Source organism: Rana temporaria, chromosome 5 (genome assembly GCF_905171775.1).
Source record: "Rana temporaria chromosome 5, aRanTem1.1, whole genome shotgun sequence".
Lineage (NCBI taxonomy): Eukaryota > Metazoa > Chordata > Amphibia > Anura > Ranidae > Rana > Rana temporaria.
Window position 1 is genome coordinate 34,257,735 of NC_053493.1, and position 23,947 is coordinate 34,281,681.

General features: G+C 44.1%; 1 protein-coding gene across 2 annotated transcripts in view; it reads right to left on the minus strand.

The window, feature by feature from the left end:
* Nucleotides 1-14,760: 14,760 nt before the first annotated feature.
* Nucleotides 14,761-23,947, minus strand: part of FAM133B (family with sequence similarity 133 member B) — a 43,527-nt gene continuing 34,340 nt past the window's right edge. The window contains exons 8-11 of one of the 2 annotated variants that reach the window (XM_040352364.1): nucleotides 22,644-22,691; nucleotides 22,391-22,498; nucleotides 19,289-19,327; nucleotides 14,761-16,765 (exon numbers count right to left, since the gene is read on the minus strand). In XM_040352364.1, the coding sequence (XP_040208298.1) occupies nucleotides 16,679-16,765; nucleotides 19,289-19,327; nucleotides 22,391-22,498; nucleotides 22,644-22,691 (282 nt within the window). In that variant the 3' untranslated portion in view covers nucleotides 14,761-16,678. Of the gene's footprint in view, nucleotides 16,766-19,261; nucleotides 19,328-22,390; nucleotides 22,499-22,643; nucleotides 22,692-23,947 lie in introns of both variants that reach the window. The other variant, XM_040352363.1, reaches the window with a different exon arrangement.

Consider the following 23,947-nt stretch of genomic DNA (forward strand, 5'->3'; position numbering starts at 1 on the left):
CCGTCACCATGGCGATAAGCGCACCAATCGGCTACCAGTCGGCCGTAACGTCACTTGTATCCGGCAGAAAGGAGAGATGTGGGCGGTGCTGGACTCATTCATTAGAGCGCTGGGGGAGGGGGGCGTGTTCTAACAAAATGCTCCTCTGGTTTACTGTGCTTGCCGTGCACAGAGCGATACCATGTGTATCCATAGCGCCCAACTGTCCCTGATTTGGAGCAATGTCCCTCATACCTCCTCGTTTGTCCCTCATTTCGGTCTGATGTCTAAATTGCTGCATTTGTAATTTAGAAAAGCCAATATAAAAGGATTGGAATGGTAAAAAAAAAAAAAAAGCACTTGAGGGAGAATTGTTTTTATGTACAATTCTCCTTTAAGGGGCGTGGAATGGGGGGAGGGTGTCCTATGCCTGTATACTTATGCTGATAGGTGTCCCTCATTCCCATCTCAAAAAGTTGGGAGGTATGGATATCTATAGCAGGGGTGGGCAATTATTTTTTCGATGGGGCCACATGAGAAACTAAAAATATTTTGGAGGGCCGGGCCAAAAGGCTAAACTCAATACTGCATAAAATCAATTGTATTTCTTTATAAAAAGCAGTAAATATCATTGTTGGACAACTGGTACGAGTACTTGTTATAGTTAAACAATGAAAAAGTGAGGTTGCCTTACAAGAAAAAAATTTAATTTATTAAACAAAATTTCCCAAAACAATGAACATTTTTCACTATTTGTGACTCATATTAGTGAAAATTTCCAGAGAGGATCAGAGACTGCGGACATGATACCAGAGAGGATCAGAGACTGCAGACATTGTCCCCATAAAGTCCTGCCAAACGACAATGTATGCCGTGTCATAAATTATGGTTTATGTATGTCTTATTGTCTTAGTGATTGATTCACATCACAACTTCATTGATAGCTTTTTTTTTGTATGATTTTTAGTTTTGCTCATTACTGCCACACACGTGCAATGCATGGCTGCATGTGTGTGGCAGTGATGAGCAAAAGCAAAAATCATACAAAAAATAAGGGTATCAATTTCAAATCAATGAAGTTGTGATGTTAATCAATCACTAAGACATTCATAAACCAGTGTGCCATCAATTGCTGCCAGTGTGCCATCAATTGCTGCCAGTGTGCCATCAATTGCTGTCAGTGTGCCACCAGTGTGCCATCAATTGCTGCCAGTGTGCCATCAATTGCTGCCAGTGTGCCACCAGTGTGCCATCAATTGCTGCCAGTGTGCCATCAATTGCTGCCATTGTGCCATCAATTGCTGCCAGTGTGCCATCAATTGCTGCCAGTGTGCCACCAGTGTGCCATCAATTGCTGCCAGTGTGCCATCAATTGCTGCCAGTGTGCCATCAATTGCTGCCAGTGTGCCACCAGTGTGCCATCAATTGCTGCCAGTGTGCCATCAATTGCTGCCAGTGTGCCATCAATTGCTGTCAGTGTGCCACCAGTGTGCCATCAATTGCTGTCAGTGTGCCACCAGTGTGCCATCAATTGCTGCCAGCATCCGCACAAGCAAGTACCTGATGATGATGATGATGATGATGATGATGAAATCTCTGTCCTGTCAGTGTTTTGCTGCCTGCGGTCCTCGGCCGTCTCGGGTCTCCTACAGCAGCCTGTGCAGTGTGCACAGTGTGAGGTGAGGAGTCGGGACCGGGTCATTACTTGGCGGGAATTGGGGGACTTTTTTGAATTCGGGGACACTCACTCCACGTGGTGACAGGCGGCTGGGAATGCCGTCAGCGGGGGGCGGGAAAGGAAGCGTGGCCAGCTCCAATGGCTTCTTCGGCTGAATCAGCGGGGGGCGGGAAAGGAGGCGCGGCTAACACCCACGGGTTTCTTCGGCTGCACCAGCGGGGGGGCGGGAAAGAGGTGCGGCTAACACCCGCAATTCTTTCGGCTGCAAATTCAGACTTCAAATTCAGATTTCTAGCGATCTGCCCGGGGGCCGAATTAAAAGGTCCGCCGGGCCGTAGTTTGCCCACCTCTGATCTATAGGGAGGGGGGGGGGCACAGAGCAGTACCATGTATATCTATGGGGGGGGGGCACAGAGCAGTACCATGTATATCTATGGGGGGGGGGCACAGAGCAGTACCATGTATATCTATGGGGGGGGGGCACAGAGCAGTACAATGTGTATCTATAAGGGGGGGGGCACAGAGCAGTACCATGTATATCTATGGGGGGGGGCACAGAGCAGTATCATGTATATCTATGGGGGGGGGCCCACAGAGCAGTACCATGTATATCTATGGGGGGGGGGGCACAGAGCAGTACCATGTATATCTATGGGGGGGGGGGCACAGAGCAGTACCATGTATATCTATGGGGGGGGGGCCCACAGAGCAGTACCATGTATATCTATGGGGGGGGGCACAGAGCAGTACCATGTATATCTATGGGGGGCCCCACAGAGCAGTACCATGTATATCTATGGGGGGGGGGGGGCACAGAGCAGTACCATGTATATCTATGGGGGGGGGGCCCACAGAGCAGTACCATGTATATCTATGGGGGGGGCACAGAGCAGTACCATGTGTATCTATGGGGGGGGGGCACAGAGCAGTACCATGTATATCTATTAGGGGGGGGGGGCACAGAGCAGTATCATGTATATCTATGGGGGGGGGGGGCCACAGAGCAGTACCATGTATATCTATGGGGGGGGGGCCCACAGAGCAGTACCATGTATATCTATGGGGGGGGGCACAGAGCAGTATCATGTATATCTATGGGGGGGGGCACAGAGCAGTACCATGTATATCTATGGGGGGGGCACAGAGCAGTACCATGTATATCTATGGGGGGGGCACAGAGCAGTACCATGTATATCTATGGGGGGGGGCACAGAGCAGTACCATGTATATCTATGGGGGGGCACAGAGCAGTACCATGTATATCTATGGGGGGGGGGCCACAGAGCAGTACCATGTATATCTATGGGGGGGCCCACAGAGCAGTACCATGTATATCTATGGGGGGGGGGCACAGAGCAGTACCATGTATATCTATGGGGGGGGGCACAGAGCAGTACCATATATATCTATGGGGGGGGCACAGAGCAGTACCATGTATATCTATGGGGGGGGGGGGCACAGAGCAGTACCATGTATATCTATGGGGGGGGGCAGGCACAGAGCACAGGCCACTTTCTTCATCCGCTGTGTCCAGAGACAGAGAAGGATCAGAGCCAGAGCTGTCCTACCATTATACCATTCACTGTGTGATAGACTACCGACCCCCGCATTGCATACTACCGCCCCCCGCACTCCGCATTGTCTGGCACACCCCCCCCCCCATTCTAAAACCTCACCAGCCGCCACTGCTGGACGGTCTGAGGAGGCCTGTAATGTACACTCACAGCACAGTGCTCTGGATGGTAGAGTCGGGGACTCTCATAGGGAGACCTGTAATGAAGGGTTTGACAAATTTTCTTGGAATGTAGGAGCCAGAAAACACGATCCTCCCACCAAGCTCACGCACAGAAGCGAATACATTCTTGAGTAGCGTCCGCATATGTAAACGGTATTCAAACCACACATGTGAGGTATCGCCGCAATCGTTGGAGCGAGAGCAATAATTCTAGTCCTAGACCTCCTCTGTAACTCAAAAGATGCAACCTGTAGAATTTCTTAAACGTCGCCTATGGAGATTTTTAGGGGTAAAAGTTTGACTCCATTCCACGAGTGGGCGCAATTTTGAAGCGCGACATGTTGGGTATCATTTTACTTGGCGTAACATTATCTTTCACAATATAAAAAAAAAAAATTGGGCTAACTTTACTGTTGTCTTATTTTTTATTCCCAAAAAAATGCGCTTGTAAGACCGCTGCGCAAATAAGGTGTGACAAAAAGTATTGCAATGACCGCCATTTTATTCTCTCGGGTGTTAGAAAAAAAAATAATAATAATGTTTGGGGGTTCTAAGTAATTTTCTAGCAAAAAAAAAGTTTTTAGCGAAAAACAGGCTCGGGGCTTAAAGCGGGGGTTCACCCTATAAAAAAAATATATATATAGATTTGTTTTTTCCTCTAGCATAAAATTCGGCATAGTAGCGCGAGCTACAGTATGCCTGTCTTTATTTTTTTAGCCCGGTACTCACTGTGCAATCGTATATTGAAGATTCCGACTCCCCACGGGGAATGGGCGTTCCTATCCAGAGGGAAGGTGATTGGCGGCCGGCTCTGGCACGTCACGCTTCTCCGGAAATAGCCGAAATAGGACTTGGCTCTTCACGGCGTCTGTGCGCAGGTGCCGTATAGCGCCGTGAAGAGCCGAGACCTACTCCGGCTGTCTTCGGGGAGCGTGACGTGCCAGAGCCGGCCGTCAATCACCTTCCCTCTGGATAGGAACGCCCATTCCCCGCCGGGAGTCGGAATCTTCAATATACGATTGCACAGTGAGTACCGGGCTAAAAAAATAAAGACAGGCATACTGTAGCTCGCGCTACTATGCCGAATTTTATGCTAAAATCTTGTTATGGAGGGTGAACCACCGCTTTAAGTGGTTAAAAGAAAAAAAATAACAGGTCTGTGAGAGTCGGAATTCTTACTGGTTGGTAGGTGATTAAATACCTATGTCATGCAATAAAAAAAACAAAACATACAATGCGATTTTCTGGATTTTTGTTTTAGATTACGTCTCACAGTTGAAGAGTACCTATGATAAAAATTACAGACCTCTACATACTTTGTAAATAGGAAAACCTGCAAAATCGGCAGAGTATCAAATACTTGTTCTCCCCACCGTTCTTCAATCAATTAAACTGATTTTTTTTATTTGGACTAAAACTAGTGTGGATTCTCCTATGGTATACTACAGGGATATGCAATTAGCGGACCTCCAGCTGTTGCAAAACTACAAGTCCCATCATGCCTTTGCCTGGGTGTCATACTTGTGGCTGTCAGAGTCTTGCTATGCCTCTTGGGACTTGTAGTTCTGCAACAGCTGGAGGTCCGCTAATTGCATATCCCTGGTATACTATATGCATACACTGGTTCAAGCTGGACCAATGTACTCATGTCTATGTAACAATATACCATACATGGATCTCTTTAAACACTTCAATACCAGGCCCCCCCCCCCCCTGTTCCTGCCCAGGCCATTTTTCAGCACTGTCACATTTTAACCACTTAAGCCTCGGATCTTTAGGCAGCTAAATGCCCAGGCCAGGTTTTGCGATTCGGCACTGTGACGCGTTAACAGACAATTGCGCGGTCGTGCGACGTGGTTCCCAAACAAAATTGGCGTCCTTTTTTCCCCACAAATAGAGCTTTCTTTTGGTGGTATTTGATCACCTCGGTGGTTTTTATTTTTTGCGCTATAAACAAATATAGAGCGACAATTTTGAAAAAAATTCAATATTTTTTACTTTTTGCTATAATAAATATCCCCCAAAAACATAAATATTTTTTTTTCCTCAGTTTAGGCCGATACGTATTCTTCTACATATGTTTGGTAAACAAAATCGCAATAAGCGTTTATCGATTGGTTTGCGCAAAATTTATAGCGTTTACAAAATAGGGGATATTTTTATTGCATTTTTATTATTTTTTACTACTAATGGCGGCGATCAGCGATTTTTTTCGTGACTGCGACATTATGGCGGACACTTCGGACAATTTTGACACATTTTTGGCACTATTGTCATTTTCACAGCAAAAAATGCATTTAAATTGCATTGTTTATTGTGAAAATGACAGTTGCAGTTTGGGAGTTAACCACAGGGGGCGCAGTAGGAGTTAGGGTTCACCTAGTGTGCGTTTACAACTGTAGGGGGTGTGGCTGTAGGACTGACATCATCGATCGAGTCTCCCTATAAAAGGGATCACACGATCGATGCAGCCGCCACAGTGAAGCACGGGGAAGCCGTGTTTACATACGGCTCTCCCCGTTCTCCAGCTCCGGGGAGCGATCGCGAGGGGGCAGCTAGAAAAGAATAGCCGTGCCCTCATCCCGGATCGCTCCCCGGCGATTTATGACCGCCGCATGTACCGGGTGGGGGGGGTCCCGATCGGACCCCGACCCGCGGCAAAGCAGAGACGTACATGTACACCCATCTGCCTGTACGTGCCATTCTGTGAACGTACATATACATGCGGCGGGCGTTAAGCGGTTAACTGACAATTAAATACATTTTGTAAATAAGTACGTTTTCTCCTTCCCTGTGAGGCTGCACTGACGGGCACTAATGATGAGGCACTAATATGCAGCACTGAGGGGCACCGATAGGTGGCACTGGCAGGCATTATCAATGGGCACTGATTGGCATCCCTGGTAGGTCTGCACTGATAATCAGCACAGACCTCCCCCTGTCAGGAGAGCAGCCGATCGCGCTGACAAGGCGCAAGTAGAGGAGAGCCGAATAGAGGAAAAGCCAATATATGGCACTTCCTGGTTACTATGTGACCAGCTGTGATTGGACACAGCTCATCACATGGTAAAGAGCCTACCTCATAGGCCCTTTACCAAGATCCCTTTAAAGTGATAGCAATTACAAATATATGTGATAACAATTGAAAATAATAAACAACTAATAATTCAGAGCTAATTAGCAAAGACACAGTTGAATAAGTAATTACAAAATAAGATTCACAAGGGAACCTCTGATTGAAAAAAGATGTGTTCCCAACACCTTGAGAAAAAGAAAAATTCCTTAAGTGATAATAATAATGTCCATATATATAGTGGTAGTGTGCCACTTAGATAACAATGAAGTGAATCTTGCAGTGGACCAGAAGAAAAAATCATGCAATCTTCTCATATACTGCAGTGCTTAGAAATCCTTCCACCACTTCCGCAGAAACGACACCCAAAAGTGAATAAATATATGCGCTTACCACAGCGCTTTGACTCCTTTCGCTAAAAAGAAAGTCAAACACTTTCTTTTTAGCGAAAGGAGTCAAAGCGCTGTGGTAAGCGCATATATTTATTCACTTTTGGGTGTCGTTTCTGCGGAAGTGGTGGAAGGATTTCTAAGCACTGCAGTATATGAGAAGATTGCATGATTTTTTCTTCTGGTCCACTGCAAGATTCACTTCATTGTTATCTAAGTGGCACACTACCACTATATATATGGACATTATTATTATCACTTAAGGAATTTTTCTTTTTCTCAAGGTGTTGGGAACACATCTTTTTTCAATCAGAGGTTCCCTTGTGAATCTTATTTTGTAATTACTTATTCAACTGTGTCTTTGCTAATTAGCTCTGAATTATTAGTTGTTTATTATTTTCAATTGTTATCACATATATTTGTAATTGCTATCACTTTAAAGGAATCTTTTGTGTCACTAGCGCCCCCTACCTATCACATATTCACTAAATTTAATGAGGGATTGTCCTCATATATTTTTAGGGGAGCAGCTTTTTTAATATATATTTATTTATATATTTTTCTATTATATATACTAAGATTTATGTTCCACATACATTTTATTGGCGCGAAAATCCACTCTCCAACCTTTACCAAGATCGGAGCTGCATTGTGTCGGACTGACAAACCACACCACCGATTGCACGACATATGACGTTAAGTCAGGATAATGAAACCACTTTGCGCCCGCCAAATTGCTATTTGGCGGGCAGGGAGTGGTTAAGCCACCCTGAGTCAAGACATTCATATACAAGACATCCGGGAATCAAATAAGCATTGCAACACAATTCTATGACTCTAGTTTATTTCACCTGTTACCTCATTCATTATTGCACACAAAATCCATGGATGGTGTCAGTGAGAAGAAGTATGCCCCATTATTGGTCTTAGAAGCCGAAAGGATGCCATTGATAATGTCAGTGGGAGGAATGGTGCCTCATCATTGTTGTCAGTTGGAGGAATAGTGTCCCAAAGGCCCGATTGAGGCCAGCAAAGAGCCGCATCTGGCCCCCCTTGGGCCGCAGTTTGGAGACCACTGCTAAAAAGGATAATTTGACTCCAGAAAGAATATTGGCATTCCCTAATAAATGACCCACACAAGGCAGTCTGTGTTAAAGAAGGTTTTTTTATTTTATTTCAGTCATAAGTAGTTCACTTTCATAAAACAGGACAACTTCTCAATGGGTTCCGGTACCGAAGTGTATTACCTAAGCAGCTCAGCTTCAATATGAAGCTGTTAAATAGAGATATATAAAAATAATACAAAACAAGAGCTTTTTTTACACGCTAAACAGATTCAGTAACCATGAGTTTGAGTTAAAATAGAAGGGAAAATGCATTCCCTCTAAAGCTACATACATTTGTACATCAAGCTTATGGTGGAACTTAAATACAACACATTAAGTTATGTAGAGGTCAGACAGACAAAAAAATAAAAAAACACACACATTAAAAAAAAACAAAAAAAAACGGTGTGACTACAGATTATCTTATCACTATTGCATCACAGCAACCAATTACATTCTATGATTTACTATCCCTGTGCATGTTAGAATGAAAGCGGATTGGTTGCTATAGGTGGCAGTCCTATTTAGCTTTTCCTCAGCCTCTGTGCGCCCTTTTTTTTCTTCCCGATTCACCTGTGTGTGTGTGTGGATTCTTGCCATACACTGTGTGAGCGCCGATTGGAGGAAAGGCACCCCCCACGTAGACAGAGATTTACAGAGCTGTGCTATGAATAGACAAGCTCTCTGCCAATCTATTTGTGATGATGTTAACAGCAAATTTTGATTTAGTTTTAGTCTTGGGACTAAAACTAAAATGCCCTTTTAGTCCTATTTGAGTCTTCAATCGTTTTAGTTGTATTTAGTCGAACCTGCAGTGGGCTGGGCAGCATGCTTGCAGGAATTCAATTGCTCATTGATGCAAGCGGTCAGCCAAAAGGCAGTGATGTCTGCCAATGTCTCACAGACGCCAGGACCAAAGTATTTTTTTTATTTTAAGTTTTTTTTTACTGCCAATTTTGTTTGGGCAGTGGGGGGCCCCCGACAAGGATGTGGACCTTCCATTTTTCATAGAAGGTCGGCTTTATTAGCAGTTTATAAAAAGCAGGAGAGAATATACATAACCGGTCAGGCATTCAAAGGGCATGAAAGGTTCTAGGGCAGTTAAAGATCCGATCTCAAACCCCCGGATTCATAGATAACTGGAAGTAACTAGAATATGAGTGATGCCGTGTTCTTCACTAAAACCACAAGCCAAAAAACAATAGAGATTAATGTAAATGTGTCTTAAAAATACAAAAGCCTGCTATTGGTTGCCTCATTTTACAAATATTAGTTACCTGGCTATGTCAGGATCTGACACCTCAGATAAAGATCAAGTTCAGTAAGAGAAGTTTCAACTCCTAAAGTGCATGCTTGTTACCTGTCAGTAAATGGGGAATTCACAATAAAGCAAGAAACACTATAGAGGTGTGTTTGGGCACAGCCAGTATACCCAACCATAGGGCTCTGTTTAAAGAGAGAGGGAGAGCAGATACACCATAACGTTACTCCCCTCATAACATGCAGGCTCCACTGTAGAGCTTGAGGTGTCCTAAAAATTTTCATTTGCAAAGTCTGTGTACATTCAGAGTACGCCCCTTTACATTAAGTTTAGCGGTCATCAATAAATGACCTGGTGATTCTGCCACTTCCTTGCTTATTGCCTTATTTCTTGTGCTGGGCCGACAACGGTTTACAGCCCATACTCAAGAGGCGAGTCCCCCAAGCGTTGTCGGCTTCCAGAAGCTGTGCCGTTCAATTATGCAGCCAAAAGCACTGGGAACGGAGGACATTTCCTCCAGTGTGCATGCGCTGCTAGACCCCCTTTCACATTGAGGGCGTATTGCAGGCACTATAGCGTTAAAAATAGCGCCTGCAATCCGCCCTCAAACAGCTGCTCCATTGTCTCCAGTGTGAAAGCCCGAGGGCTTTCACACTGGAGCGTTGCGGTAGCAGGACGGTAAAAAAAGTCCTGCTAGCCGCATCTTAGGAGCGGTGTGTTTACCACTCCTGCCCATTGAAATCAATGGGACAGCGCGGCTATACTGCCCGCAATGCGCTGCTGTGGTTTTAACCCCTTCTCAGCCGCTAGCAGGAGGGTTAAAAAGTGCCCAGCTAGCGACCAAAATGCTCCGCAAATCCGCCCATAGCGTCGGCGGTAAAAATAGCGGCGTTTTACCGCCGACGCTATGGGCAGCTCAGTGTGAAAGGGGTCCAAATGCTGTCAACACCCACATACACCGGGCATGAAAGACACTACCACCAGATGTGCATGCTCTGCGATTGGTAAAATTAGCTCAGTCGCCACTCCATCCGAATGGGCATATGCAACTTCTCCTTTACGCCCTATGGAAAGGGGACCAGGACTAAAGCTTAGCAGGGTTACAGGACAGCAAAAAAAATTAAAAAAAAAAAAAAAAAAAGTATATAAAAAGGCAATTTCATAACAATAAACATCATAGAGCTGAAAAGCTATATACTAATAGGTACTTTTGGGGCAATGATTGTCTGTTGATGCGTTTTCTACTTAAAAGTGGTTCTAAAAGCAGAAGGTTTATCATTTTTATGCATGAAGATATAAAAAAAAATACAAATAATAATCTGTGTGCAACAGCCCCCCCTAATGCCAACCTGAGCCCCATCTCTATCCAGCAATGTTGCGCAAGTGCCTCGGCTGTCCAGGACTCTCCTTCCTGATTGGCTGAGACACAGCAGTGGCGACATTGGCTGATTTTGACACCAACTGGAGCCAATCAGGAGAGAGAGGGGGCAGGGCTGAACCACGGCTCTGTGTCTGAACAGACACATGGAGCAGCACCTCGGCTTGGGTGCCCCCATAGCAAGCTGCTTGCTGTGGGTGCACTCAACAGGATTGGAGGGGCCAGGAGCGCTGAAGAGGGACCCAAGAAGAGGAGGATCGGGGCTGCTCTGTGCAAAACCACTGCACAGAGCAGGCAGCATAACATTTTTTTTTTTCTTTAAAAATAGACTTTAGCATCCCTTTAATGCAGCAAAAAACTCTTGATTGGAGGAGAGGCCGGTCACGTGACTATAAAGAGACCGGGGCCCTACTTCAAGCTTTTTCTAGAATTAATGATTGTGTGAATTCTGCTCTGCTTGTCTCGGGTGCTTTTCAAAGCAAGGCAAGGCTGTGCTATTGATTTATACACGAGGCTGCAAGCTAAATTAGAATAACAGATACACAAGGTGCTATACCCAATCTTCATACACAGCCCAATATTGAAATTCCAGTTCAAGAAATAAACACATAAAATACAAAACACCTGTACAAAGAATTATCTGATAGAAGACTCAAAGTGCAGTACTTATCTGCAACACATGGATAGTACATGAGGCTCTCAGGAGACATCTAAGGACTGGAGCGCTAGAAGGGTGTACCATCCATATGTTACAGCTAAATACTGCACATCACATAATAAATACAAATCACATCATTCATTACAGATAGTTATACAACACTGAAAGTGATATTAAAGCTTCAACTTAAAAAATAAATAAAAATCATGTCATGCTTACCTTGCTCTGTGCAGTGGTTTTGCACAGAGCATCCCTGATTTTCTTCTCAGGTCCACCCCTGATGCTCCTGGCTCCTCCCCCTTCACCAGCACCCCCAATAGCAAGCAGCTTCCGAGCCCCAGTCTATGCATTCATAAGACATATAGCTGTGGCTCGGCCCCACCCCCTCCTCTCTCCTTATTGGCTCACTGGCTGTGATTGACAGCCAATAGCTCCCGCTGCTGCGTGAGCCAATGAGGCTCCCTTGCACATCGCTGGATCGAAAGTGGGGTTCAGGTAAGTAAGCATTAGGGGGCTGTGGGAGCAGCAACACACAAGTCCATTACCTTCATGCATAAGATGCATGAAGGTAAAAAAAAAAGTCGCCCTTTATAAAACCACTTTAGCTGACAATGCTTTACATAATGGGTGCTCAACCTGTGGCCCTCCAGCTGCTGCAGAACTACAAGTCCCATGAGGCATTGCAAGCCACTGACATTTACAAGCATGACTCCTAAAGGCAGAGGCATGATGGGGACTTGCGGTTACGCAAAAGCTTAAGGACCCCAGGTTGAGCACCGTACATAATGTACACTCACATCAATGTTGAGCTGACACTCCAAGGCCTGTTTTACACGGGCTTCAGATTTTACAAGAGCAGTGTGAACAGTAAACTTTACCAAAGTATTTGCAGAACTTTGATGAAGCTTTTAAAAGTACCTTTCAGCTCCAGTTTGTAAATGTTATACACAGATCCTAATGGGGGAGTGTTGAGTGCTACTATAAAACAAGGTGCTAGCAGGCTTCAGCACTTCTTGAAAGCCTGCTATAGCAGCATGTTTAAAGTGGCAATCAGCACTCCCATTAGGATCCTTTAACATTTACACACTGGAGCTTAATGGCACTTTAAAAGCTTCAACAAAGCTTGCTGTTCACACTGCTCTTATACAAGCTGAGGCCCATGTGAAACAAGACTAAAGTCCTTTGGATTATTCTCAGTTTGTTTACATTCTAAACTGAGATTTTGGTGTCTGGCTGCCTGTATTAAAAAAAAAAAGAAGAAGACTTTTCATTATGTGATGTTCAGCTAAGAAAATAGCATAAAAGTGCCGTGTGTATCCGTTTTTGCAATTGGTGAATGAGAAAGCGCGAAGCCAAGAGGATGAGCATGGAAGTCAAAGGACTATTTTTTTCAGCAGATCAGAAATGGCAGCTCCCATAATTCTCTCAAAGAACACTCCTTTTAAAAAAGTGACAGTTAAAAAGTGACTAAAGTAATTTGTCGATCACAGCCAGACTTTCCTTTAAATTTTTTATCTACACTGAAATGATAGGACGACGGCAGTCAATTACTTTGGGCAGAACCGCTTTTTTCGTATATCTGGAAAAACGAGGTCCAGTATGCGTGAAATATCATTACGGCATTTGTAATTTCCATTTTAAAAAGGGGCCCGCCGTGTTTTGGTGAACTTTTGACATACACAGAGCCTTGGGTGCAGTTAGCCGCTCTTTATAACTCCTTTGCCTGGGGGGCGATACAAAACTCAGACATTGCCCCCAGTTTCTGGGAATGTTGGCCAAATGCTGGTCCTGAGGGCCGAGGCACATGCTCAGCTCCACCGTCAAAATATTAACAATGGAGAACGCTGAAGTTCCCTTAACAGTGACCTAACCAACATACAGCCAAAGCTTACTGAAGTGTGTTGGGTCTCCATAGGCAATACTCAGCTCCTGCTACTCAGGGATATAATCGCTTAATGGCAAATCATGTAGCTTATGAGTTGCAGATGTAGTCAATCCCAACAAGGGGGTCAAAGACAACTCTAAAGAAATAATCGCTAGTTTGGGGGCCTGTAGAGAAAATGGGCCAGATTCAGGTAGACTTACGACGGGCGTATCAGTAGATACGCCGTCGTAAGTCCGAATCCCCGCCGTCGTATATTTAAGCGGATTCTCAAGCTGATATACGCTTAAATATTGCTAAGATACGACCGGCGTAAGTCTCCTACACCGTCGTATCTTAACTGCATATTTACGCTGGCCGCTAGGGGCGTGTACGCCGATTTACGCCTAGAATATGTAAATCAGCTAGATACGCCTATTCACGAACGTACGCCCGGCCGTCGCAGTACAGATACGCCGTTTACATAAGGCTTTTTCGGCGTAGCCGATGTTAAGTATGGACGTCGGGCCAGCATCGAATTTTCCATCGATTCTGTCGTTTGCGCAAGTCGTTTGCGACTAGGGCTGTGCGTAATTTACATTCACGTTGAAAGCATTGACTATTTGCGGGTTAATTTGGAGCATGCGCACTGGGATACGTTCACGGACGGCGCATGTGCCGTTCGTAAAAAGCGCCATTTACGTGGGGTCACAATGATTTTACATAAAACACGCCCACATCTTACACATTTGAATTAGGTGGGCTTACGCCGGCCAATTTACGTTACGCCGCCGCAACTTACGGAGCAAGTGCTTTGTGAATAATGCACTTGCCTGTCAAAGTTGCGGAGGAGTAGCGTAAATAGGATACGCTACGCCCGCACAGAGTTACGCGCTCCCTACCTGAATCTGGCCCAAGTCTTTATGCTTCTGTTCTAGAGATAGCTAGCTTCTTGTACCAATGAGTTTCCTGTTGAATTACTGTATGACACCCTCCTATCAGCAATCTAGACACATTCTTTCCTGTCCTTTAAATTACTCTGTGCCACCCCCTACATAAATCAGCACTTAAAAAAAAAACAAAAAAAAAAACACACCTGTACTAAGAAAATATTTGGGGCTGCCGTACTTTTGAAAATGCTATGTGTTGGGCTGTCATAATGCTCCTGCTGTTTTTTGACTGGCCTTGAACAAGAATGCATATGTGGAAAGTCAGACCTCGTAATCTGTATACCTGTCCCAGGTAATTAAATCAATCTTCAAAAAACGAGTCACCAACAGCCGGCCAACTAGTTTTTCATGTAGTTGTTTAACAAGGATTTTGGACAAGTAAATGTTTCCCATTAGGCACCATAAGCCAGACCATAACAAATGCCTCAGCAGTGCTGCTGTAAACCACAAACTTTAAGGGGAGTGGAAAACCGGTGCACCAACAACAACGCAGAGCTTAACTTCTGGCTAACTGGTCACAAGTTGGGAGCACTGTCACATCGTAGGGGGGGGGGCCCATGTGAAAACCACATTTCAGACTGCCTGTATTTGTAGGGGGGGGGGGGGGTCGCTTAGCCCCCCCCCCCCGATTTCCTTCTAACTTTATTGAAAGTTAAAAACACACACACACACACAACAGCAGGAGCCCTTGGTAAAATTGTGCACACCGGAGTTAATGTATCCACCCCGGCAGAGAAGGGAACAAACTGGCAGCACAGAGCACCGTTAACTGTGACTGGTTCTCTTTAACATAATAAATCATCTAGGTCTAAGGTCTGGGACAGTATCTGCAGTCTTGTAGGCTGTGTGCCCAAGGACAAGCTAGGATGGCCCTAAATTAAATGTTAATTATTGCTGTAGTGCTTTCCAAAAAAAACAAGCTTTTTCAGGAGTTATGCATGTGCCAGAAATAAAAATGTTAATAAAGTGAAAAATTTATCTTGCTTAGAAGGGAAATATGTGCAACTAGATACGAGTCCATCTGGTTAATTAGCATCTGTCACTTGAAGACGATCTCTAGGAAAAAGTTAAGCTCATTGAGTATACAATAAAGATCTCAGCTTATTAACTTCCAATGAGTTAAGGGTCATTTGAGGTTTGAGCCCTTATCTGGAGTCTAAAGCCTAGTACACATGGGCCGCATGTATGGAAGCTGGTTCGACGAAAGCCGGTCGCTCAGCCGGTTTCCGAAGGGGCATGACCGAAAAAGGTCTGCTGTTCGCCATCTGATCAGCACTTTCAGCCAATGGCTGAAAGTGCTGACCGGTGTATTCTGGCACCTGCCCTGACAAACACTTTGCCCAAGATGGCCGATTCAAGAGTAGGGCTGTAGATTTTACACAGATCTCCAGTTGAAGATAATAAATGATCATAATAAATGATCAACTATAAAACAATCAACTGCCTTCCTTAACGAGAAAGAATTTAAAGTTTCTTCAGCAAAACCTTGAAAGCGACACCACCCACTTTGTGTCAGTGCAAAAAGCACCCTGACCCACTTATACTCACATTGCTAGCACTCCCTTCAAAGCTACTTTCATTGTTACAGCCGGCACTAAAATCCCCACAGACACTAGAGAGAGCAGTAACATCACTACATTGATCATGTGACCGTGCTCAGATCTAGTGATTGGTTAGACCCAAACACTAGAAGGTCACATACTACCCTAAACATTAATGCACCAGGTACTGTCACCGATTTATACCAGCCATGGTGGTTCCAATCGTGGGTGGTTCAGCGGAGATTCAAACAATCTATGGGCAGGCTGATTGACTTGGGTACAACTGGCAAGCCGGATTTTTACATGCGATTATTGCTAGCGGGTAAACAATAAACACTGCGTTCTCCCAGGAAGGACAGCAACCCCCGCCGGGAGAACACAATAGCTCCATGGGAGGGATTCCCCCCCATCAACACCGATTGTGTGGATAGGGGAATCAATCGCCTAAGGCAGCAGAAGGAGCAGCGGGGAAGTGCTGGCAAGGGTAACATCAGGGGGTGGGGCCTTGGCACAGACCACGTCACTTTGCCTTGCCTTCTTTTAAAAAGAAAGTTTTACAAACACCAAGACAACTATTATGTGGACTGACCAGTATACTTAGATGACAAAATGTGGTAGTGCAACTAACAAATAAATTGGTTCTCTGCATTAGACTGGTAGGATTTTAACCAACAAAGCGCTGTAAATGATAGAGTCACAATTTTTTTGTACATGGGTGCCCTGCAAGGTCAGAGAAAAAACAAAAAAAGTGCCAGTGTTGTGAGGTAAGGAGCCGCCATGGTTGTAATAAGCACATGATATGAAGTGGTGATGTCACTACCTGTATAGTTTTACCTGCAGTTTGGCTACATCCACCAGTGGACTAGAGAACCAAATCTGCCAAGGTGATTCTCCCGTATTCCCAGATTTCAGATGTATTTTGGTGGGAAATTTCCCTTTGAGCCCCCTCTGCTCTCAGGACAACTGTACATTACAGAGGAGAAAATCTGATAAGTGTGGATTGCAGCTGTTCACAGTCTCAGAGTGAAGTCATTGCACGTGGAGTGTGGGGGGGGATTACGTGGCTTGGTTATTCAGAATCAGAGCTTGAGGGGACCGACTTCTTTTTCTTTTTCTTGCTGTTCTTCTTGTGCTTTTTTTTCTTTTTGGTCTTTTCCTGTAAAATCGGGAAAACATATTTTACTCACAGACACTAGTAGGTAACTGGGTTTAGCCTGTTATTGGCGGACAATGGTCTGACAATTACGCCTAGTACACACCATTATTTATTTATTTTTCGGTTTTCCAGCATGGATGTCCAACAGAAGCAAGGCTGAACGGCCGGCTTCTGTTGGACTGGCTGAATGTCAGACGGTTTTAATTGAACCGGCCGATGTCGTCCGACATTCTGCCAGTATGTACTAGGCTTTAGGTTCCTGGTTTGTCACCCTAATAAAGAATATATTGCCAGCACACCGTGGATCTTTAACCACTTAAGGACCGCCTCATGTACATATACGTCAGCAGAATGGCACAGGCAGGCACATCAACGTATATATACGTGCCCTGCTTGACGTGGGTCGGGGGTCCGATCGGGACCCCCCCCCCGTACATGCGGCAGTCCCCGTGGCTTCAGGAGCGATCCGGGACGACGGCGTGGCTATTCGTTTATAGCCGCTCCGTCGCGATCGCTCCCCGGAGCTGAAGAACGGGGAGAGCCGTGTGTAAACACGGCTTCCCCGTGCTTCACTGTGTCGGCGCATCGATCGCGTCATCCTATTTATAGGGAAGACACGATCGATGACGTCATTCCTACAGCCACCCCCCCCTACACTAGTAAACACACACAAAGTAAACCCTAACTCCTACAGCGCCCCGTGTTTAACTCCCAAACTGCAACTGTCATTTTCACAATCAACAATGCAATTTAAATGCATTTTTTGCTGTGAAAATGCCAATGGTCCCAAAAATGTGTCAAAATTGTCCGAAGTGTCCGCCATAATGTCGCAGTCACGAAAAAAATCGCTGATCGCCGCCATTAGTAGTAAAAAAAAAAATAAAAAAAAAAAAAATGAAAAAAAAACTATCCCCTATTTTGTAAACACTATAAATTTTGCGCAAACCAACCGATAAACGATTATTGCGGTTTTTTTTACCAAAAATAGGTAGAAGAATACGTATCGGCCTAAACTGAGGAAAAAAAAAATGTTATATATGTTTTTGGGGGATATTTATTATAGCAAAAAGTAAAAAATATTGAATTTTTTTCAAAATTGTCGCTCTATTTTTGTTTATAGCGCAAAAAATAAAAAACCGCAGAGGTGATCAAATACCACCAAAAGAAAGCTCTATTTGTGGGGAAAAAAAAGACGCCAATTTTGTTTGGGAGCCACGTCGCACGACCGCGCAATTGTCTGTTAAAGCGACGCAGTCCCGAACTGTAAAAACCCCTTGGGTCTTTATGCAGCATTTTGGTCCGGGGCTTAAGTGGTTAAACAGCATCGAAAAGGTTTATTAAAAACGTTCACATCACAGCAAAGATTTGCAACTTTTTGGGGCCACGCAGGACCCCTTCACCCCGATTACATGCCTGATGAAAGGGGTCCTGCCTGGCCCCTGAAATGTCACTACTTTTGCTGTAATGGAATTCCTTTTAATAAACTTTCTGGATTCTCTTTGAAGTTCAACACCGTGCTGGCGATATATCCTTTATTATTCTTTGGCTAGTGCTACAGCACCCATTTTCAGGAACATGTGCAATGGGAATGTTGTACACTAGACTTGTTTTGTCACCCTTCAACATCTTCCCCTGTTGGTGACTACAAGTGGCCATGCGGACATATGTTGTGCAGGCATGATCCACCGTCGTCACTGAGCAAGTCCATTCACAAAGGAATTGGCTGAAAGAGACTTGCAGTTATCCCCTAAACATAAAAAAAAAAAAAATAATACAACGCTCTATGATGTGAAGCTACATGTAGCTCCAATCACACACACACACACACACACACACACACACACACACACACACACACACACACACACACACACACACACAATTAAAGCATAGTGCCATCATGTACAATTACTACTACATGTTACTTTGTGTAATTTACACAATTTATTGCTACTATTACTATCCAGTGATCTTAAAAGCACAAAAAAAAAAAATGTACCCAAGAAGCTCTAACCTGAAGTGGGCAACATTATATGAAAAGACCCAGGCGCATAAGTGAACGTATCAACGAAACATGTACCTGTGAAGGAAAAATAAAAATACTTGCCTCTTATGCCGCCTGGGCCACTAAAAGCAGATCCATTGCCGAGTATGAGTCCCCCAAAGTCTGTTGGGAAACAGACACTTCTGGGAAAGTCCATCTCCCATGTCCACCTGAGCTCTCTATTAGTTCCCCCTACTGACTTGCACATCTCTATTGTATCCTGTAATGGGTGGAGGCCAGCAGAAGAAACCAGTAGAGCTAAAGGGGACAGGACAGACTGACTCGCTCTGTAGTGTCCGTTTCCCAACAGACAATTACTCAGCACCTAAGACGGATTCAGCAGTGAGGGTGGTAGAAGAGGTAAGTATTTTATTTGGATCGATTTCCACACTATATGTAAAAACAACCCAATAAGAATAGGATTGCTGCAGTTCTCATTGCATTAAACCCACCAGCATTTCCATGAAAGAGGCACTTACAGCTTTTTCTTCACTGCTCCGCTTCCTTTTACCATAAACCTTAAAAGAACAAATAAATAAGTGTCACCAATGTACCTTAAACAATTTCAGTGTACTGTATACCATGTTTTCCAACAAAGCAATAGTGTCAGAAGCATCACATTTTAATAAAATGGCGGTAATTAAACAATGTTACGAGATCACATACCAAGGGCCAAATTGTTATAGTTATCTGCATCATTAAACCTGCAACCCACAATATTCTAGAACTAATAAAAAGGTTAGCAATGAAAAAAAACAACAAAAGACCTTGCTGCAGTATGGGAGCTGGCTCTACAGAACACAGAGCCTTGGAAAACGCAGCTTTCACACACCTTTCCCGACGCTGGCCTATACAACAGAACCAATGTAACAAAACCAATTTATTCTCTTTATAAACCATAAAGATTATTTTCGAAAACGTTATGCACAGGTAAAAAGATATCATCAAGGGAACATTGATGCGTTTTGCTTAATAGTAAGCACTTCACGTAAAACATCAATGTTCGTTGACTTATGTTTACCTGTGTGTAGTTTTTTTCTACTATAAAAACTTACAGGTGATACTCGAAAAATTAGAATGTCGTGCAAAAGTTCATTTATTTCACTAATGCAACTTCAATGAGATAAACTCATTTCATGCAAAGCAAGATAGTTCAAGCCGTGATTTGTCATAATTGTGATGATTATGGCTTACAGCTCATGAAAACCCCAAATCCACAATCTCAGAAAAGTAGATTACATGCAATCAATAAAACAAGGATTGTACATAGAACAATATCGGACCTCTGAAAAGTAGAAGCATGCATATGTACTCAGTACTTGGTTTGGGCCCCTTTTTCAGCAATTACTGCCTCAATGCGGCATGGCATGGAAGCCATCAGCCTGTGGCACTGCTGAGGAGTTATGGAAGACCAGGATGCTTCAATAGCAGCCTTCAGCTCTTCTGCATTGTTCGGTCTCATGTCTCTCATCTTTCTCTTGGCAATGCCCCACAGATTCTCTATTGGGGTTCAGGTCAGGCGAGTTTGCTGGCCAGTTTGAATTTGCTGGCCAATCAAGCACAGTAATCCCACTGTCATTGAACCAGGTTTTGGTGCTTTTGGCAGTGTGGGGGAGGTGCCAAGTCCTGCTGGAAAAATAAGTCAGCATCCTCATAGAGCTCGTCTGTGGAAGGAAGCATGAAGTGCTCCAAAATCTCCTAGTAGACGGCTGTGTTGACCCCGGACTTAAAGCGGGGGTTCACCCTTTGAGGGCACTTTTCCCCCTTAGATTCCTGCTCGTTATTACTAGGGGAATCGGCTATTTATTTTAAAATATGTGCAGTACTTACCCGTTTACGAGACGCATCCTCTCCGTCGCTTCCGGGTATGGGCTTCGGGAATGGGCGTTCCTTCTTGATTGACAGGTTTCCGAGAGGCTTCCGACGGTCGCATCCATTCGCATTCCGACGGAAGAAGATGCAGCTCGAAAACGGGTAAGTACTGCACATATTTTAATATAAATAGCCGATTCCCCTAGACCAAACGAGCAGGAAGCTAAGGGGAGATTTTTTTTTTTTTTTAAATGGGTGAACTCCCGCTTTAATGAAGCACAGTGGACCAACACCAGCAGATGACATGGATCCCCAAATCAACACAGACTGTGGAAACTTCACACTGGACTTCAAGCATCTTGCAGTGTGTGCCTCTCCATTCCTCCTCCATACTCTGGCTCCTTGGTTTCCAAATGAGATGCAAAATTTGCTCTTATCAGAAAAGAGGACTTTGGACCACTGAGCACCAGACCAGGTCTGTTTTTCTTTAGCCCAGGTAAGACGCTTCTGACGTTGTTTGTTGTTCAGGATTGGCTTTACAAGAAGAATACGACATTTGAAGCCCAAGTCCAGGATCCGTCTGTGTGTGGTGGCTCTTGATGCACCAACTCCAGCCTCAGTCCACTTCTTGTGAAAGTCCAAAACTTTTGAATGGCCTTTTCCTGACAATCCTCTCCAGGCTGCGGTCATCCCTGCTGCTTGTGCAACTTTTTCTTCCACACTTTTCCCTTCCACATAACTGTCTATTAATGTGCTTTGATACAGCACTTTGGGACCATCCAACTTCTTTTGCAATTACCCTTTGAGGTTTTCCCTCCTTATGGAGGGTGTCAATGATGGTTTTCTGCACAACTGTCAGGTCAGCAGTCTTTTCCATGATTGAGATTCCTACCGAACCAGACTGAGACACCATTTAAAGGCTCAGGAACCCTTTGCAGGTGTTATGGCTTAATTGGCTGATTAGAGTGGGACACTTTGAGCCTAGAATATTGCACCTTTTCACAATATTCTAATTTTCTGAGATTGTGAATTTGGGGTTTTCATGAGCTGCAAGCCATAATCATCACAAGTATGACAAATCACAGCTTGAACTATCTTGCTTTGCATGTAATGAGTCTATTTCATATATTAGTTTCACCTTTTAAATTTAGTAAAAAAATAAATGAACTTTTGCACAATATTCAAATTTTTCGAGTATCACCTGTACAGTTGAGCAAGAGAACAAAGCTTTGTTACACTGACCAGTAACTAAGAGATTTCACATTCATCTGAGGGCTTTGACATCACGGCTTGGTAAATATAAAGCACTGGGATATGCACTATCTGCAGATGCCACTTTTCCCTGACTGGTCAAAGTAACAGCGTCTAAGGCCGGCCCATAGACTGTTCAAATCTCGGCCAGTTCAGCAGGAACTGGTCCAAATTCAAACAATGCGTGGGTAGACTGAATGTACCAAGTTTAATGATCCACTGACTTAGGTACAACCAGCCTGCCAGATTTACTTGCGATAATAGCTAGCGGCTGCTATAGCTACTAGCAATAATCACTGTCTTCTCCTGGTAGAGATGGCTCCCACACTGGCAGCATTAAATATGTTTTGGGGTACTCAGAAAAACAAAACGGCTGTGTTAATGCTAGTGTCATTTTATTGGCCTTTGTTGTTAGGAGTCAGTTTGTGACAGCTGGTTGGGGTTTCACTGCACACTGTTGCCTTTCATGTTGCCTCTCCTCACGCTCTCTTTGCAGGTTGTCATTGTCACAGACTAACCTGATCCTCAGAGTCTGACCGCGATGAATCATATGAAGAATGTCGGTGATCTTCATCGTCGGCATCATCATCAGGTCTTCTCCTCTTTCTGACTGAACTCTTTCCATCCTGCAAAAAAAAAAAAAAGAAGTTTCACTTTTCAAATGAAACTAATCTCAACGAGGACAACAGCTACCTAGAATTTTTTTTTTCATAAGCTCGCCTCAATTTAAAATGATATTCTGTAAGAGGTTAAATTGTTGCTATAACTCACTCTGTCCTTCTCCAGCTCATCTTTGGATTTCTTCTTCTTTACAGAATCCTTGCAAAGAATAAACAGAAATTCATTTCTATGATTAGAATGGAAGAAGCTGCCACTGGCTTCTGTATCTTTTCATCTACCGATTGGGTTACATTTATAGGTTTACAAAGCTGTGGGCATTCTGACAGGGAATATTAGAAGCAGTCAACTAAACCGCAATTTAGAACTTGGCTTTAGGCAGTACATTACAAGTAAAGGAATGCATAGTATACAAACAATCTGCATAATAAAATATAAACTTCTTCATGACAGGTAGAATAAAGCAAAAGTGAGAGTACTAAAATACTGACTTCGGAAGATTCTAAAGCAAAATCACTTCATGCAATTTGAACCTGTCATTTTTTTCTCTCCTCTATGATCCATCATTCCTTACAGCATGCTCTTGTGATAACAGAGTGGTGTCATGGGTCCTTGAAACTCTGGGCTCACAAAAAAGTGCCCTGAATGATGGCGAAATACGTTTTAAAGGACCGTCTCCCTCCCTGCTAGCAGTCACAAATGTTAACATATTATGGCCATGTGGGGCTTCGCCCGCGTCACTCATTCACTGTGTCCTGTGAATGGAAAACTACAAAGTCCAGAACTTATCCTTTAACCTTAAAAGATCAGCACTAAATGCAGAGCAGTAAGTCTATGGGGGTACAGCCATAGGGAAAAGGGCAGTAAAAGTTTTTCAGGGCTTGCTTTTTCTTTTTTAAAGACTTCTTAAAGCTGACCATTACTGGATCGAAATTCAAACAGTTCAGCAGGATCCATGAATGGCCGTTCCCAGTCATAAGAAGACAATCTATTGATTGACTTCTCAAAAACAGGACTGCTGGAAAATTCCAGTTCGATCTGTGCTGCAGGCAACACCGATCAATGCATTCTGACAGCAGGGAGGTCTCCCCCTGTTTAAATACAAAGACACAGTGGGAAGGATTCCCATATCCACAACAAATTCCTGGATGGGGCAACCGGGTCAGTTTTCTTTTGTTCAGTCGCGAGGCTGAACAAAAAAAGCTGACCCATGTATGGAGAACTTAAAAGAGAAGTTTCACTGTCCCCCTCCCCATTATTTTTCTCCACTTATCTGATGTGAAGTTGGTCGCAGCCGAGATACTCATCCACACAAGGATCCATCTTTGTCCTGCTGGGATCCTCTCCTTTGCGGCCATGCTAGGTCCTGCACCACCATATTCTGGGTTCTGGTGCAGCATACCAATGACATGCTGTTAGGCCTCCTCCATTAGTGAATGGTGCGACGCTCTGGGCTA